General features: G+C 40.2%; 1 protein-coding gene across 2 annotated transcripts in view; it reads right to left on the reverse strand.

Moving 5' to 3' along the window:
• The window catches only part of LOC111971490 (SPRY domain-containing SOCS box protein 3), a 19824-nt gene extending 5895 nt beyond the window's left edge, over positions 1 to 13929 (reverse strand). Inside the window, exons 1-5 of one of the 2 annotated variants that reach the window (XM_023998289.2) lie at positions 13676 to 13929; positions 4555 to 4693; positions 4050 to 4227; positions 3567 to 3754; positions 3103 to 3205 (exon numbers count right to left, since the gene is read on the reverse strand). In XM_023998289.2, the coding sequence (XP_023854057.1) occupies positions 3103 to 3205; positions 3567 to 3754; positions 4050 to 4227; positions 4555 to 4680 (595 nt within the window). In that variant the 5' untranslated portion in view covers positions 4681 to 4693; positions 13676 to 13929. Of the gene's footprint in view, positions 1 to 3102; positions 3206 to 3566; positions 3755 to 4049; positions 4228 to 4554; positions 4694 to 13057; positions 13520 to 13675 lie in introns of those variants that run through there. The other variant, XM_023998288.2, reaches the window with a different exon arrangement.
• Between the last annotated feature and the right edge of the window lie 996 nt (positions 13930 to 14925).

Genomic DNA, 14925 nt, shown 5'->3' on the forward strand with positions numbered 1-14925 from the left:
TTAAACAATTGTTGGAAAAATGACTTGTGTCATGCACAAAGTAGATGTCCTAACCGACTTGCCAAAACTATAGTTTGTTAACAAGAAATGTGTGGAGTGGTTGAAAAACTAGTTTTAATGACTCCAACCTAAGTGTATGTAAACTTCCGACTTCAACTGTATGTATATGTATTTGTGTGATATATAAAATTGTCCGATTAATCGGTAACAGCTTTTTTTGGTCCTCCTATAATCAGTATCGGCGTTGAAAAATCATAAAATTGGTTGACCTATAGTCCTCAGTACATGGGCAACAGGAGTGGGTGGGGGGAGACAGAGACATATACCAAACAGACCAAACCATTATCAATTTCTATTGGTCCAATGAAAATGGATGCAGGGGTGTGGATAGGCTCATTTGAACAACCTATTTTAGGCCTTGATGTTATTATGCAACTTGACTCTACATTRAACATTTCTGAAGGGAAGGTGACGCGGCAAATTAGACAACTGCAGGGATCTACACTTCAGAACCATCCTATTTGGACTACGAAGAAAAGAGTGTGGAACTTTGCATATGGAACCAGTGTGCTTGACAGGTGTTGCCCCACCTTACACAAAACAATATCCCATTAGCAAAGAAAGSTATGGCCACTACTAAAGTAGTGGAGGCTCCTAACATCATCATACAATGTGGCACACCATGTAATCCAGCTACTCTGATGCTTCCTCCATAAACCACATTACTTGAATACGACTGTTGTGAGTTGGTTTTGGATCAACTCTTTGATGGGTTTATTAAGAGTCATCCGTTGGAAAACCCTGAGTTTATCTTATACACAGACGGTTCAAGCATTGTGGAGGGGGGTGTGAGAGGAAGGCAGGCTGGGCAGGTACTACTGTTGGGTTCTGAGAATATGAAATATACTTATTCATGTCACTGAGGGAGAGAGGGTAATGTATAACATTTACATTATATCAGGATATGTTATTGTTAGCCATCAGGGATCCTATGGGAGGGATCCTCTGAGAGGACACAGTCTGGTACCAGGCACCATGACAGCCGTGAGTTGGAGAGGAGTGAGCACTTTGGGGTAGAGGTCAGGTCAGATGAAGTGAGGAAGAACAGATATCACTAAGGTTCTGTCTAGCAACAGAGATGGATTGGCTGTTCAGATGTGTAGGAGGAGACTCAGGAGGAAGGGTTAAATATCAGTGCTTGTGTGAAATGTCATTGTCTAATGCAACTGTATTGATCCTCTGGGAAGAATTAAACTTGGTTAAGTTTTCATAGTGTCCGTTGAGTTTTTTATCCTGAGAATTAGAACCTAACACTACAATGGACAATGTGATAGTGACAGGCACGTTAGATTTAAGAAAATCAGATGTTCACTTTGAGTGACACAATGTTTAACCATTGCATACAACTCTCTAATGCAGTAGCAGAAGCAGACAGACAAGTATAAGAGGCGTGGGGAATAAGTCCCGAGGGGGGACATGACGTAGTACCAGGACTGTGGGTGATGGTAAAAAAATATTTAACAGAGACATTAGGGCCAAAATGGGAAGGTCCTTATTAAGTTCTGCTCATAACTAGGTCAGTAGTAAAAGTCCATTGAAAATCACAATGGATATTATGTCACTCATTGCAAGGTTGTCCATGTTGATGACAAAGCGGAGCCTGGAGAATAAAGAACTGACCCCCGATTGCTAATCAATCTCGGGTGAAGAAGCATATTAAGATGATCAGAACCTGATATGCTTCTATGTTGTACACAGCAGTCATCATATTAGGGATATCTTGGTGAAATGTCCAACTTCTTCCTGAAAATCGGGACATGCTTACTTAGGGAAATCTATGTGAAATATCAATTTCTCTTGAAACCAGGACATGTTACTTTCACTTTTTTGTTTCCTTCGTTACAGGTTACTAGAATCTACAGTCTGAAGCAATATCCCTTGACCCAAGGACTGTACTTGAAATGATACAAGATCACTGGTGAAGTGTTCACTAGAGAAGTCCTTATCAACCAGTGGAACGGAAGAAGAATTAGAAAGGAAGAAGAATTCCTCACTACCAGACTTTCAGAACATCATTTCTAATAGTTATCTATGTGGGACTGATACCAGTGTGGAAGAGCGGATCACTTTTAAAGGACTTGGTAAATGATTACCTTGCCAATAGGACGATTGAATATTATGGTCTTGTTGACAATTTTATTTTTTTGAGTTTCCTCCTAATACAGGATGTGGTAGGAATCGTAAGGGACATCATCATTACACCGGTTAATACTTATTTTCTATAACTTTGTTTGAAATCAATTTCTTATTGTAACAGCAAGTAAAACATGCCCTTTGTGTTCTATAGAAATGCAAGGTGTTTAATGTGAATGATTTTATGCTTACTGCTAATGTTTTTTATACTGTATAATTATTATWATTATTTTTTATTATTATTTTCTAAAAATACATTTTAAGTATATTTCTTTTAAAAATGGTCTAGGGGGGAGTGTAAGAATATTTCGAAGATAAATACACAACGCAGAGGATGAGAGGTCAAGAGTACTAAAAGTCAATAGAGTACTAACGGTCAATATGGAATTATCAATGGAAATAGTTGGTTTTCAGTTCAACATCTGTTAGGAATGTCAGTCCTGAACTCATTGCTATGTGTGRCACGTTCTCATTGGTCCAACCTGAAATAGGATACTTGTTATTTGGCCATTGGCCCAGTTTTATTGCAAGGAATTCTAATTGGCCAAAAACAGGCTAGTGCTGGGTTATAAAACTACATCCTGTCCCTTTGTTCTGTGGAGAGAATCAGAGAGAATCACTGAGGACAGGGAAGGAACGACCATCTAACATCTACCTCTCAGCATAAAATCTATGATTTATCCTCTTTGAATAAACCTATTTTCCTCCCCCTGATTTGCTATGGGGTTTGTGTTATTAAAGAATAACATCAACTGYTAACAGCTCCAAAAGTGAAAACCCTGTCCAGCAGAGCAGGCACCACTACAGGCAGGCTCAATCAAACACTGAAAGTATTTGAAAGAAAACGAATACGATATGAACCCAGGTCTGTTTGTGATGAGGACTATCTGATGGATTATATGGTTTTACCAGTGTAGGAGAGACCCCAGCTGTCGTCATCTTTCCCCAACAGGCTGCAGAAGGTATGTCTGTACTTATCCAGGTTCACGTCACAGGTTCCGATGCCTACCATCTACACAACATCGAAGAGTCGTCATTCAACATGTTCACTTTAACCACATAACATCAAAATAGAACAGTAATGAACATGCTCACCATCATACAATATGCAAAAGGTTCACAAAATAAGCTTTAGGAAAGAGAAACCACTAAACTTCCTAAGGTCTTACAAGCCTAAGCACCAACCCCCAGCAGAGGAGGCTGGTAAAGAGAAATCAGAGGACAGGCTCATAGTAATGGCTGGAATTGAATGAATGAATGAAAACTGTTCCATTCATTCCATTACAATGTGCCCGGCCTCCGATTTAAAGTGACACCTGTCTCCACTGATCCTCATAATGCTGTCTCCTGAGTAATGATAGGCAGAGCCTCACCATATCTGTCCCGTACACTGGTGATGTCATCTTGATCTCCCAGAAGTGCTGTCCATCTGCCAGCTCCTTGGAGCCTCTTATGGCTGCTGTGCCGCAGCTGTACTCCGTGTGGAAGTTGACTTTGCGGTTGTCGCAGGTCATCAACGTGGCCGTGGAGCGGTTACTATCGTCCCACACCCAGTCGAAGTCTGCAATGTCAAGAGGTCAGTGGATCAAATGACAGTTGACTTCCAACATTTCAGACACTTAAGATATTTKAATAAGCAAATAATGGTGAGAGCTTCACTTTGGGAACTCCCTTATACAGCATGGGCATGAAACAGAAGAAAACCTTCAGAAACAGTGTGAAATACCTGAAATACCTGAAGCGACTACCTGAACTTGACCTATAAAAAACRCTCACTTTCCACTTCAAAACGTTTTGCTACGGTGTGCCCTTCTGAACACAACCCTAGTTCCCCACCCTGCCCCTCCAGTCCTCACCCTGGTCTTCCTCTCCACAGTGGCAGTCTTTGATGCGGTGGAAGCCCCGGAGACGTGGGTTGTAGCTGGGCTCGGCCTGGGAGTCGCAGGTGCAGTACGACTCTCCGGTAACAGGCACGGCACTGGGGACCGGTGGCACCACGGGACGGTAGTCTGGCTCAGAGTCTGAGTCACTGTACTGCAGAGGCCACAAACAGTACATAACAGTGCTCAAATATGTCAGCTTTACTTGACTCCGCTTTTCTGGCACAATGGAACCGTCTACGTCACAGGTGTCAAACTCATTCCACGGAAGGCCAATTGTCTACAGATTTTCGCTCCTCCCTTGTACTTGATTGATCAATTTGCCTTAGGTCCCTCATTAGTTAGGAACTCCCCTCACCTGGTTGACTAGGTCTTAATTGGACACAAACTGAAAGGAAATAACAAAAACCAGAAGACAATCTTCTCTCTATGGAATGAGTTTCACACCCCTGGACTACGTCCGTCACAAACTGAACCTTACCTGTAAGCGTTCGTAGCCCCACTCCTCACTTTCTGAGGCCAGTACCAGCGCCCGGGAATCAGAATCTCGCCGTATTCCACTCCACACGTAACGCCACGCCCGGCTGTTCCTGCTCCGCCTTGACATTGCAGCAGGACACCTGGGGGAGGGAGGAGTCAGGAGAGTCAGAGTTTGGTGGACAAAGGTTGCGTCCAAAATGGCACCCTATTCAGTGCATTACTTTTGACCAGAGCCATATGAGCTCCAGAAGTTGACAATTTTACAATGTTGGCAAAAATGTGATTTTACAGTGCATTCGGAAAGTATTCAGACTCCTTGACTTTTTCCACATTTGGTTACGTTACAGCCTTATTCTAAAATGTATTAAATTGTTTTTTACCCCTCATCAATCTACACACAATGTCCCATGATGACAAAGCACATTTTTTAATAACTGAAATATCACATTTATATAAGTATTCAGACCCTTTACTCAGTACTTTGAGAGCCCCGACGATCGATCTGAACATTAACACGCATCGCTTGCGGTACGGTTATGGAAGCATAAGGACCTTATATTTCATATCAGTAAGAAATAATTTTCAAAAAACAAAAAGAATACATTGATACACATACRCCTTTATAGGGTTAGTGTTCCCACATCGCCATCTCCATGTTACAGAGTGTGTTTACGGAAGACAGACGGAAGACCTCCTGTGCTAATTAGCATGCTCCTAACCTGTGTGTAACGGAAGAAGGCCGTCAGAAATGTGTTGTCACTGAAAAACAATGTTGCCTGCAACTGTGATAAAACCGGTTAAAACACTGTATACTTTGCATTTGTGAAATTATATTGATGTGATATAGAACCATATCGCAATTTAGAATTCTAGTATTTTATCGCAATTTAGAATTAATTCACATTTAGATAAGAGTATTTGACTGTCTACCTCTGAAGATACTGTATCATATAAGGTCCTTGGACCATAACGATAGGCTCCTTAACCTCTAAAGGTCTAAGCCAGGGATCATCAACTAGATTCAGCTGTGGGCTGATTTTTTGAGTGGATTTGTAGACTGCAAAAATTCGCTAGCTAGTTAACCAACAACCGTAACCATGTATTTGAGAGACAACAGGTGCTCATTGTGCAAATGTATTCCCGTTTTTAATAAACATTGGAGACAAAATACAGTTAACATGTTGTCAACAATCTAAGCCAACCCTGTATGTTTTGCCTCTTAGTTACGCACGCGTTGGTTTTGTTGCTAAACAACCAAGCCGTATATTAGTTTGTAGGCCAAACCGTTTGGACTCTACAGACTCATGTTTTTGTGAGAAGACCGATTTTCTGGATTTCTCTTGGTCTGATAAACAGTGATGTAGCTCTGCCACATTCCACAGCACATTCCACAGAATTTACCATTTAAACAAATTGTTACAGTTCCGGTCTGCTTAAGGGCACCAATGCAATGGATAGAAGAATGAGCCAGATATTTCACCGATGTATAAATGTGACGCATCCAGTTCGCGTTTCCACACCACCAAATATGGTGATGAGAGGAAGCCCAGTGGCCTGCAGTGTGAGAGATGGAGATGGATTTTGGCAGTCATTCTGCTAAATCCCATTGATTAAACATTTGATCTCCAGTTCCATTTCAAAAACTAAAATCTGTAACAAACAGTGGACTGTGTTTTTTAGACTTTACCCTTTGCCAAAGTTGAAAAAATTGCTTTGTTTAATGAGTGCAAGGGCGAATATAGTTATTGCACACGCACTTCACAGCGTAGACGTTCCCTAACGGAAATAGCAAATAAAATGCTATAACGCAACAATAGGATCTCACTAGCTTGTGCTTGGCTCCGCCCACCTCCTTGCTTGTTCTGCCCACTATAATTATTTTGCTCCATTTGGAAACTAGTGGTGCACGACTCCAGGATTTTGCTCAAAGGAGTAGACTCTTGCTCGACTCCAAAAACACACTGAACGGATGCGCACACACCCATCTCATTATTGCAGTCCTACTAGGAAGACTACATTTAGAGGACATAGCATGATGCTGCCCACTTGCCTATAAAAGGCCTATTTTGTTTGAATATAGAAGGTGATGTGTAGAAACAAAATATTTCAGTGATATTTCTGCTGTGTCCATGACATGTCCCATGATGCAGCGCACTTTGCTGATAAACCTGTTCTTTGCCATGTTATAGCCCTATTCGGTCAGGTATTACCACAGAGGATGTTTCATCTTCCGTCTCTGCAGTGTTGCCATGTTCACGGTTTTCCCGCCATATTTGGCTACTTTATAACCTAAGTTGTGGGTGAAAATGTATTGGCCATGGTCGCAGGTTTTTGGGCTATTTCTAAGTTGCACCCGCGGCCGCCATGGTCTCTTAAAAAATATACAGTACCATTCAAAGGTTTGGACACACCTACTCATTCAAGGGTTTTTCTTTATTTGACTACTTTTCTACATTGTAGAATAATAGTGAAGACATCAAAACTATGAAATAACACATATGGAATCATGTAGTAACCAAAAAAGTGTTACACCAAATATATTTTAGATTCWTCAAAGCAGCCACCCTTTGCCTTGATGACAGCTTCACACACTCTTGGCCTTTCCTCAACCAGCTTCAACTGGAATGCTTTTCCAACAGTCTTGAAGGAATTCCCACATATGCTGAGCACTTGTTGGCTGCTATTCCTTCACTCTGTGGTCCAACTCATCCAAAACCATCTCAATTGGGTTGAGGTCGGGGGATTGTGGAGGCCAGGTCATCTGATGCAGCACTCCATCACTCTCCTTCTTGGTCAAATAGCCCTTACACAGCCTGGAGGCGTGTTGGGTCATAGTTCTGTTGAAATACAAATGATAGTCCCACTAAGACCAAACCAGATGGGATGGCTTATCTCTGCAGAATGCTGTGGTAGCCATGCTGGTTAAGTGTGCCTTGAATTCTAAATAAATCACAGACAGTGTCACCAGCAAAGCACCCCCACCTCATCACACCTCCTCCATGCTTCATGGTGGGAACCACACATACAGAGATCATCCGTTCACCTACTCTGTGTCTCACAAAGACAATGCAATTGGAATCAAAAATCTCATATTTGAACTCATCAGACCAAAGGACATATTTCCACTGGTCTAACGTCCATTGCTTGGCCCAAGCAAGTCTCTACTTTTTATTGGTGTCCTTTAGTATTGGTTTCTTTGCAGCAACTCAACCACGAAGGCCTGATTCACRCAGTCTCTTCTGAACAGTTGATGTTGAGATGAGTCTGTTACTTGAACTCTGAAGCATTTATTTGGGCTGCAATTTCTGAGGCTGGTAACTCTAATGAACTTATCCTCTGCAGCAGAGGTAACTCTGGGTCTTCCTTTCCTGTGGCGGTCCTCATGATAGCCAGTTTTATCATAGCGCTTGATGGTTTTTGCGACTGCACTTGAAGAAACTTCCAAAGTTCTTGAAATTTTCCAGATTGACTGACCTTCAAGTCTTAAAGTAATGATGCACTGTTGTTTCTCTTTGCTTATTTTAGTTGTTCTTGTCATAATATGGACTTGGTCTTTTACCAAATAKGCTTATCTTCTGTATACCACCCCTACCTTGTCACAACACAACTGATTGGCTCAAACGCATTAAGAAGGATCAAAATTCCACAAATTAACTTTTAACAAGGCACAGCTGTTAATTGAACTGTTAATTGAAATGCATTGCAGGTGACATGAAGCTGGTTGAGAGAATGCCAAGAGTGTGCAAAGCTGTCATCAAGGCAAATGATGGCTACTTTGAAGAATCTCAAATATAAAATATTTTGATTTGTTTAACACTTTTTTTGTTACTATATGATTCCATGTGTTATTTCATAGTTGATGTCTTCACTGTTATTCTACATCTCAAATATAAAATATTTTGATTTGTTTAACACTTTTTTTGTTACTATATGATTCCATGTGTTATTTCATAGTTGATGTCTTCACTGTTATTCTACAATGTAGAAAATAGTAAAAATAAAGAAAAACCCTGGAATGAGTAAGTGTGTCGAAACTTTTGACTGGTACTGTATATTTCACTGTGATCTGTTGCTGACTGTCAGGCAATGAGGCAGGCTGATGCTGAGTGAGTGATTGGTGGGGATGGCGGGAGAGGTTTGTGTGTGTGTGTGTGTGTGTGTGTGTGTGTGTTTGTTTGTTAGTTAATAGAACACTACAGTTATTGACTGAGTCATGTGAGCGACAGGACAGAAAGCAGCACGCGTGCATGTTGTGACAACTTTTTACCAGTTGAATGTAGGCCATTTACTGTCATTAGGGAGACACCTATTTCTAACACTTTTTCCATAAAACACTATGCTAGAACTGATGCACATCAAGAAACAATGGAGACAAAGTGTAAAAGGTGTAACATACACTTTGTATTTCACAGAAAATCCCTAATTAATTTAAAGGTTATTTTGAGATGTGTTACACTACTTTCAAGAGAACTATTTTATTGTAGTTATTTTCTAAATTGTGATGCCATCAACGGGAGCCATGCTTTTACTCCTCAGTTTGCTCAAAGTGTGATGAGGAAAGGGGTGTTTATGTATGTTTATTTGTCTTTTGAATGCAAATGTTCACAAATGCACAAAAATATTAAATAAACGTAGTCTTGTTGCACTACTGTCGGTAGGAATATATAATAGCGTGAATGGGGATAATTTGAGTGCACCTTTGCAAGGCTAGCCCAGCTAGAAAAAGGGTCTCTTTCAGGTACAGACAGCGTGAGTTTCCTGACGATTTTCTCACGCTATTCTTTACTATCTTTTGTCAGGCAAATATACTTGAGTTATGAGGGTCCAGATGGCAGCATTGTTTGCCTTGGATTTGTAGCCATTCCATGCAGGTATGTTGTCAAATGTGACATTTTTGTATTTCATGTTTGATGTGCCTAGTTAGCTGTCGTTCATTTTGTTAACTGTCTGGTCATGTCAGGAATGGTGTTGTTGCCTCATTAGTATGCCTGGGGTATAATAGTACATTCAAATAAATAGTACTTATAAGCAAATTATTAGTATATTGGTGTACAACTTTAATAAAATGACATTTGAGTCTTTTGAAAATATGAACATGTACATTTTGTACAATGCATTTTTTTGTTGTCAGTTTTCTCAAAGCGTGGTGAGGAGAGGCAAATATACTTGTGTATGAGTCCAGACGGCAGCATTAACATTTGCCTTGCATTTGTATCCATTCCATGCAGTCATTAAAAAAAGAGAGACAACCAGCAGAATTGTGTCCAGAGCTTTCCCTTCCCTTCCAACTAAAACTCACCAGAACACAACGCAGAAAGGTACCGGTATAGAACCGATTACAAAAGCACTGGAAAACGGCTTTGGGCGCACTAGAGTGCATTACATAAATTCGCTCAGAGGTGGTTTAAACTGCATTCTGGACCAGGTCTCTCTTGGAAAACAGATATTATCTCAATGAGAAAAAAACGRTATAAATAAAGGTAAAATAAAAAAACAAAATTTGAATGTTGACTGCTTAAAGAAAAAGGTATCAAGCAAAGTGCTTATTGTATGCTCAGTTCTTGGGTCTCCGGGGCTACCCGAGTGGAAATTTGAAATGGAAGTTATGAAACTCCTTCACGTGGTTCTTCTTATGTAGAAAAGTCCTCAATGTAACTGACATTAGGYTAAATGTGTAGAATTATACATTTGCCTCTGCTGGCCATCAAGTAGCCTATTAMATTTATATGCCATTGTAGGCTACCATTTCATACAATAAATATGTTGAAATGACAATATCACTGGAGTCATTGCAAATCAATGTGTCACCTGTGTAGCCTACCTGGACCTGGCAAAGCAATTTAATAAATAGCCTACGACAGTTTGTTGTTGTAGCATTGTGTTATTATGAACGCATTAGATTGACGTAACAGTTGTCAGATTAGGGGCTACAGGTAAAAAAATGTTTTTTAAATAAACACTGGCTGTTGTTGACAAGCATATTCAGTTCATATACATATTATTAAAATGTAATTCAATGATTGAAATTATGACCCCATCCTCAGCAGCCTATTCAAGCAGGCTATTGATAAACAAGCACCTCTTATTGCGAAATCGCCTCACTATTCATTAATAAATTTGTCTTAATTTGAACTAAGCAAGCTGCTAAATCGTTCAGTTTATATCTTGCCTACATGTTGTCTAGGATACTGTAGACTATCTGAAATGAGATGTAGGCCTATCAGGGGCTATAGGATACCTGCCTTAAGCTAAGCAAACTACGGCAAAATGTAATTGCATTCATAAACCAGATTTTAGTCTGTAGCCTATGCCTATTGAAATTACAAGTCAATCTTGCAAATGGGCCATTTATAACGGTTTGTAGTCTTAATATCTGGCACATAATTGCCAGAAAATAGCCTAACAGTTTTTTTTWATGTTCATCCAAGTGTTTCTTGCTCAGAGATTTCCTGTGGGATTTATTTATAGCTATGCACATGCGCAAAGGGGATTTATATACATTTATAAACCTTGTTCGAGCCCTGAATGCTGATTGGCTGAAAGCTGTGCTATATCAGACCATATACCACAGGTATTACAAAACATTACTTTTTACTGTTCTAATCACAGTGGTAACCATTTTATAATAGCAACAATGCACCCCGGGGGTTTGGGGTATATGGCCAATATACCATGGCTGATGGCTGTATCCAGGCACTCCGCATTGTGTCATGCTTAAGAACAGCCCTTTTAGCCGTGGTATATTGGCCATATACCATACACCTCGGGATGGTTGAGCTAGCGTGAGCTAATGTGATTAGCATGACATTTTAAGTTACGAGAACATTTCCCAGGACAGAGACATATCTGATATGGGCAGAAATCTTAAATTCTTGTTAATCTAACTGCACTGTCCAATTTACAGTAGCTATTACAGTGAAAAAATACCATGCTATTGTTTGAGGAGAGTGTACAGTTATGAACTTGAAAATGTATTAATAAACTAATTAGGCACATTTGGRCTATCTTGATAAAACATTTTGAACAGAAATGCAATGGTTAATTGGATCAGTCTAAAACTTGGCAAATACAGAATTGCACCTAACCTGGAATAATACATTGTGACCTTTCTCTTGCATTTCAAAGATGGGGGGGAAATAAAACAAACATGTTTTTTTCGTTTGTATGATCTTTTACTAGATCTAATATGAATTATTCTCCTAATGTGTTATATTCCTTTCAAATGGTATCAAGAATATACATATTCTTGCTTCAGGTCCTGAGCTACAGGCAGTTAGATTTGGGTATGTCATTTTAGGCAAAATACATTTTTAAAGGGTCCAATCCTTAAGAGGTTACAATGTCATAACTTGCAATTATTATTATTTAGAGGAAACCCGAATTTTACTTCTAATGTCGTTACAAGTTACTATGATATTCCTTCTTAATTGGCTCAATAACGTTACGGAATTTTTTTTATTGTAGAGATATGGCAACTCCTCCCATGCTGTTGGAGACTTTTATCTCCCTCAACAACTTTAAAAATCTGCTATCCGAGCAGCTAACCGATCGCTGCAGCTGTACATAGTCCATCTGTAAACTACCCACCCAATTTACCTACCTCACCCCCCATACTGCTTTTATTTATTTACTTTTCTGCTCTTTTGCACACCAGTATCTCTTCTTGCACATGATCATCTGATGATTTATCACTCCAGTGTTAATCTGCTAAATTGTAATTATTCGATTTATTGCCTACCTCATGCCTTTTGCACACATTGTATATAGATTCTCTTTTTTTCTACCATGTTATTGACTTGTTTATTGTTTACTCCATGTGTAACTCTGTGTTGTCTGTTCACACCGCTATGCTTTATCTTGGCCAGGTCGCAGTTGCAAATGAGAACTTGTTCTCAACTAGCCTACCTGGTTAAATAAAGGTGAAATAAATAAAATAAAATAAATAAAAATGCTGTCAAAAAAATGTGTGCTAGTTTTTCCAAGCCTTTTGGGCAGGTTTTGAGTGGTCATGGGCTCAACATTTTAACTTCACCTGGCAACCCTGCGTCCCTCTGTACACTTCACGTACCATCAACTGTCATGCACAGATTTTAGCTAGCTACATTTTACTTACCTAGTTGCTGTGCATAAAATATCCATCCATCTGTTTAAATTAAGTGACCAAGCCACGCAAATATGTAGGCTAGGCTACTGACTAGATCATACAATCAATCATTTCGTCTGGTACGTTTTGGGCCTAGCTGGCTCGCGAACAGCCCCAACGGTGCTGCAACACGTTTTCAATTKAACTAACGTCAACGGGCTAGCTGTGCCTCCTTGGTCAAGGACTAAACATTTACATCATGGCAAAAATGTAAGAAATAATATGCATCATAACTAGTTACATATCTACAGTTTGTAACCTTTCTCCAACATGTTATTTTTTGTTGACGTTAGCTACCTTGCAAGTACCTAGTTAGCTACAGTTGGCTGGCTAGACAGCGTTAGCGCGATTGCTAATGTACCTGTACTGTAACGTTACCAGCCGTCCGTTTCCTGTCCGACACTTAAAAAYAAGCCCTTAGTCTTCGTTAAATGTCACAGGACTGCATAGGCCAATATCTTTATGAAACATTTGCAGCTTAGTACTTTCTTTACTAACATGCTAGTCGGCCAACTAGCTTAAGTCACTCTCTATCACAGAGTATGACAGAGTTTCTAAACCGAGGCGCATCATCGCGATACTTCCGGGAACGCTTGCCAAACAGACCAGGCCGGGTTTGAGACTTCCATGAGATACGTCAAAAAGTATTCCTTAGTTGTTACTTTTCTCAAAATCTAATGGCACAACCTGGATTCTAACAATGTTTTAAGTAGTTCAACACGTTATTATTCCAACCTCGTGAAAGTGCGAAACTGACGTGTTCATTTTCGTCACAAATTACTTTATAGTTAAGGAGTGCCTTTGATTTGAAGGYWTGCACTGGCGCAGTTTGGCGCGAGACGTCCGTTAACCCGATGCGGTGTTTCTACGCATGCATTTAGCTCGCCAGCTTCGCCACCGACATCGCCTGATGCGTGATTTCTATTGGAGAAACAGTTTCTGCCCAACTTCAAACCAAATACTTTTTTTWATAACTAACCCAAAATAGACCAGAGCCTGTCGTTTCCAATGGGAATAAATTAATCCGAGTGGGCGTCAGCGTAGTTTAGTGGTTAGAGTGTTGGACTAGTATCCGAAAGGTTGCAAGATCGAATCCCCGAGCTACTAAGGTACAMATKTGTCGTTCTGTCGCTGAACAAGGCACTACCCACTGTTCCTAGGCCGTCATTGAAAATAAGAATTTGTTCTTAACTGACTTGCCTAGTAAAATAAAGGAAAAATACAAGTGGGCAGAGCCAAGCACCAGCTATGGAAATCCTATTGGCGTGTTCTAGCATTTATTTCCGTTAGGGAACGCACACTCTGAAGTGCGCGTGTGCAGTAACTCAATTCGCCCTTGCACTCCTAAACAACGCTATTTTTTAAAAACTTTGGYAAAGGGTAAAGTCAACAAAACGCAGTTTTGTTTTGGAAACAGAAAACTGTATGGCGACCAAATGTTTCATCAATGACAAAATGTGCAGAATKTCGGCCAAAATCCATCTCGCTCCACCTTCTCCTACTGGGCTTCCTCATTACCATATTTGGCAGTGAGAGGAAACGCCAACTGGATGCTTCACATTAATACATCTGGTGAAATATCTGACTCATTGTACTGTACTGTCAGACTATCATGACCTACTTTCCGGCAACAGACAAACAATACTTTGTCAAACCAACTGCTGCCATGTGGGATTTTTCTTCCCTCCAACTAATAGCAAAGTTGCACATGTGAAGATTGTGAATGCTGTTATTTATAGTGCTGCTATATAAACATGAACATGGCTTAACATTCCTACACCACAGCCCATATAGGATCAATTTCATAGACATCACCACTTGCTTGTTGCTGGAACTATTCACATAAGGCTGACGGGAGAATTCGAGTGCAACTGAGCCGGCATCTATAGTGCTGCCATTGAACCCTTGAGCAACGCATTGAACCCCCCCACCCCCAAAAAAAAAAAACTGCTCCAGAGGTACTGCTACACAATTGACCCTGTGCTGCTTCTGGGTTGAGTACTAGAATAGAAGTGAATATACAATTTCAGTGCAATTGGATAAAGAGCAAGCTATTCTTCCATTCTAACATTGCTACAGAAAATCATTAAATAATGCAAGAAAATACATGATTTGGAGGTTGACATTTAATTGGAAATTAGACGAGGCCAGACAGTGAGCATCTGCAACCACACAGCTGGGGTTTATTCATTACGTCTTGCAACGGAAACTGTTTACGAACCCAACGGT

The sequence above is a fragment of the Salvelinus sp. IW2-2015 genome, linkage group LG13, assembly GCF_002910315.2.
Source record: "Salvelinus sp. IW2-2015 linkage group LG13, ASM291031v2, whole genome shotgun sequence".
Lineage (NCBI taxonomy): Eukaryota > Metazoa > Chordata > Actinopteri > Salmoniformes > Salmonidae > Salvelinus > Salvelinus sp. IW2-2015.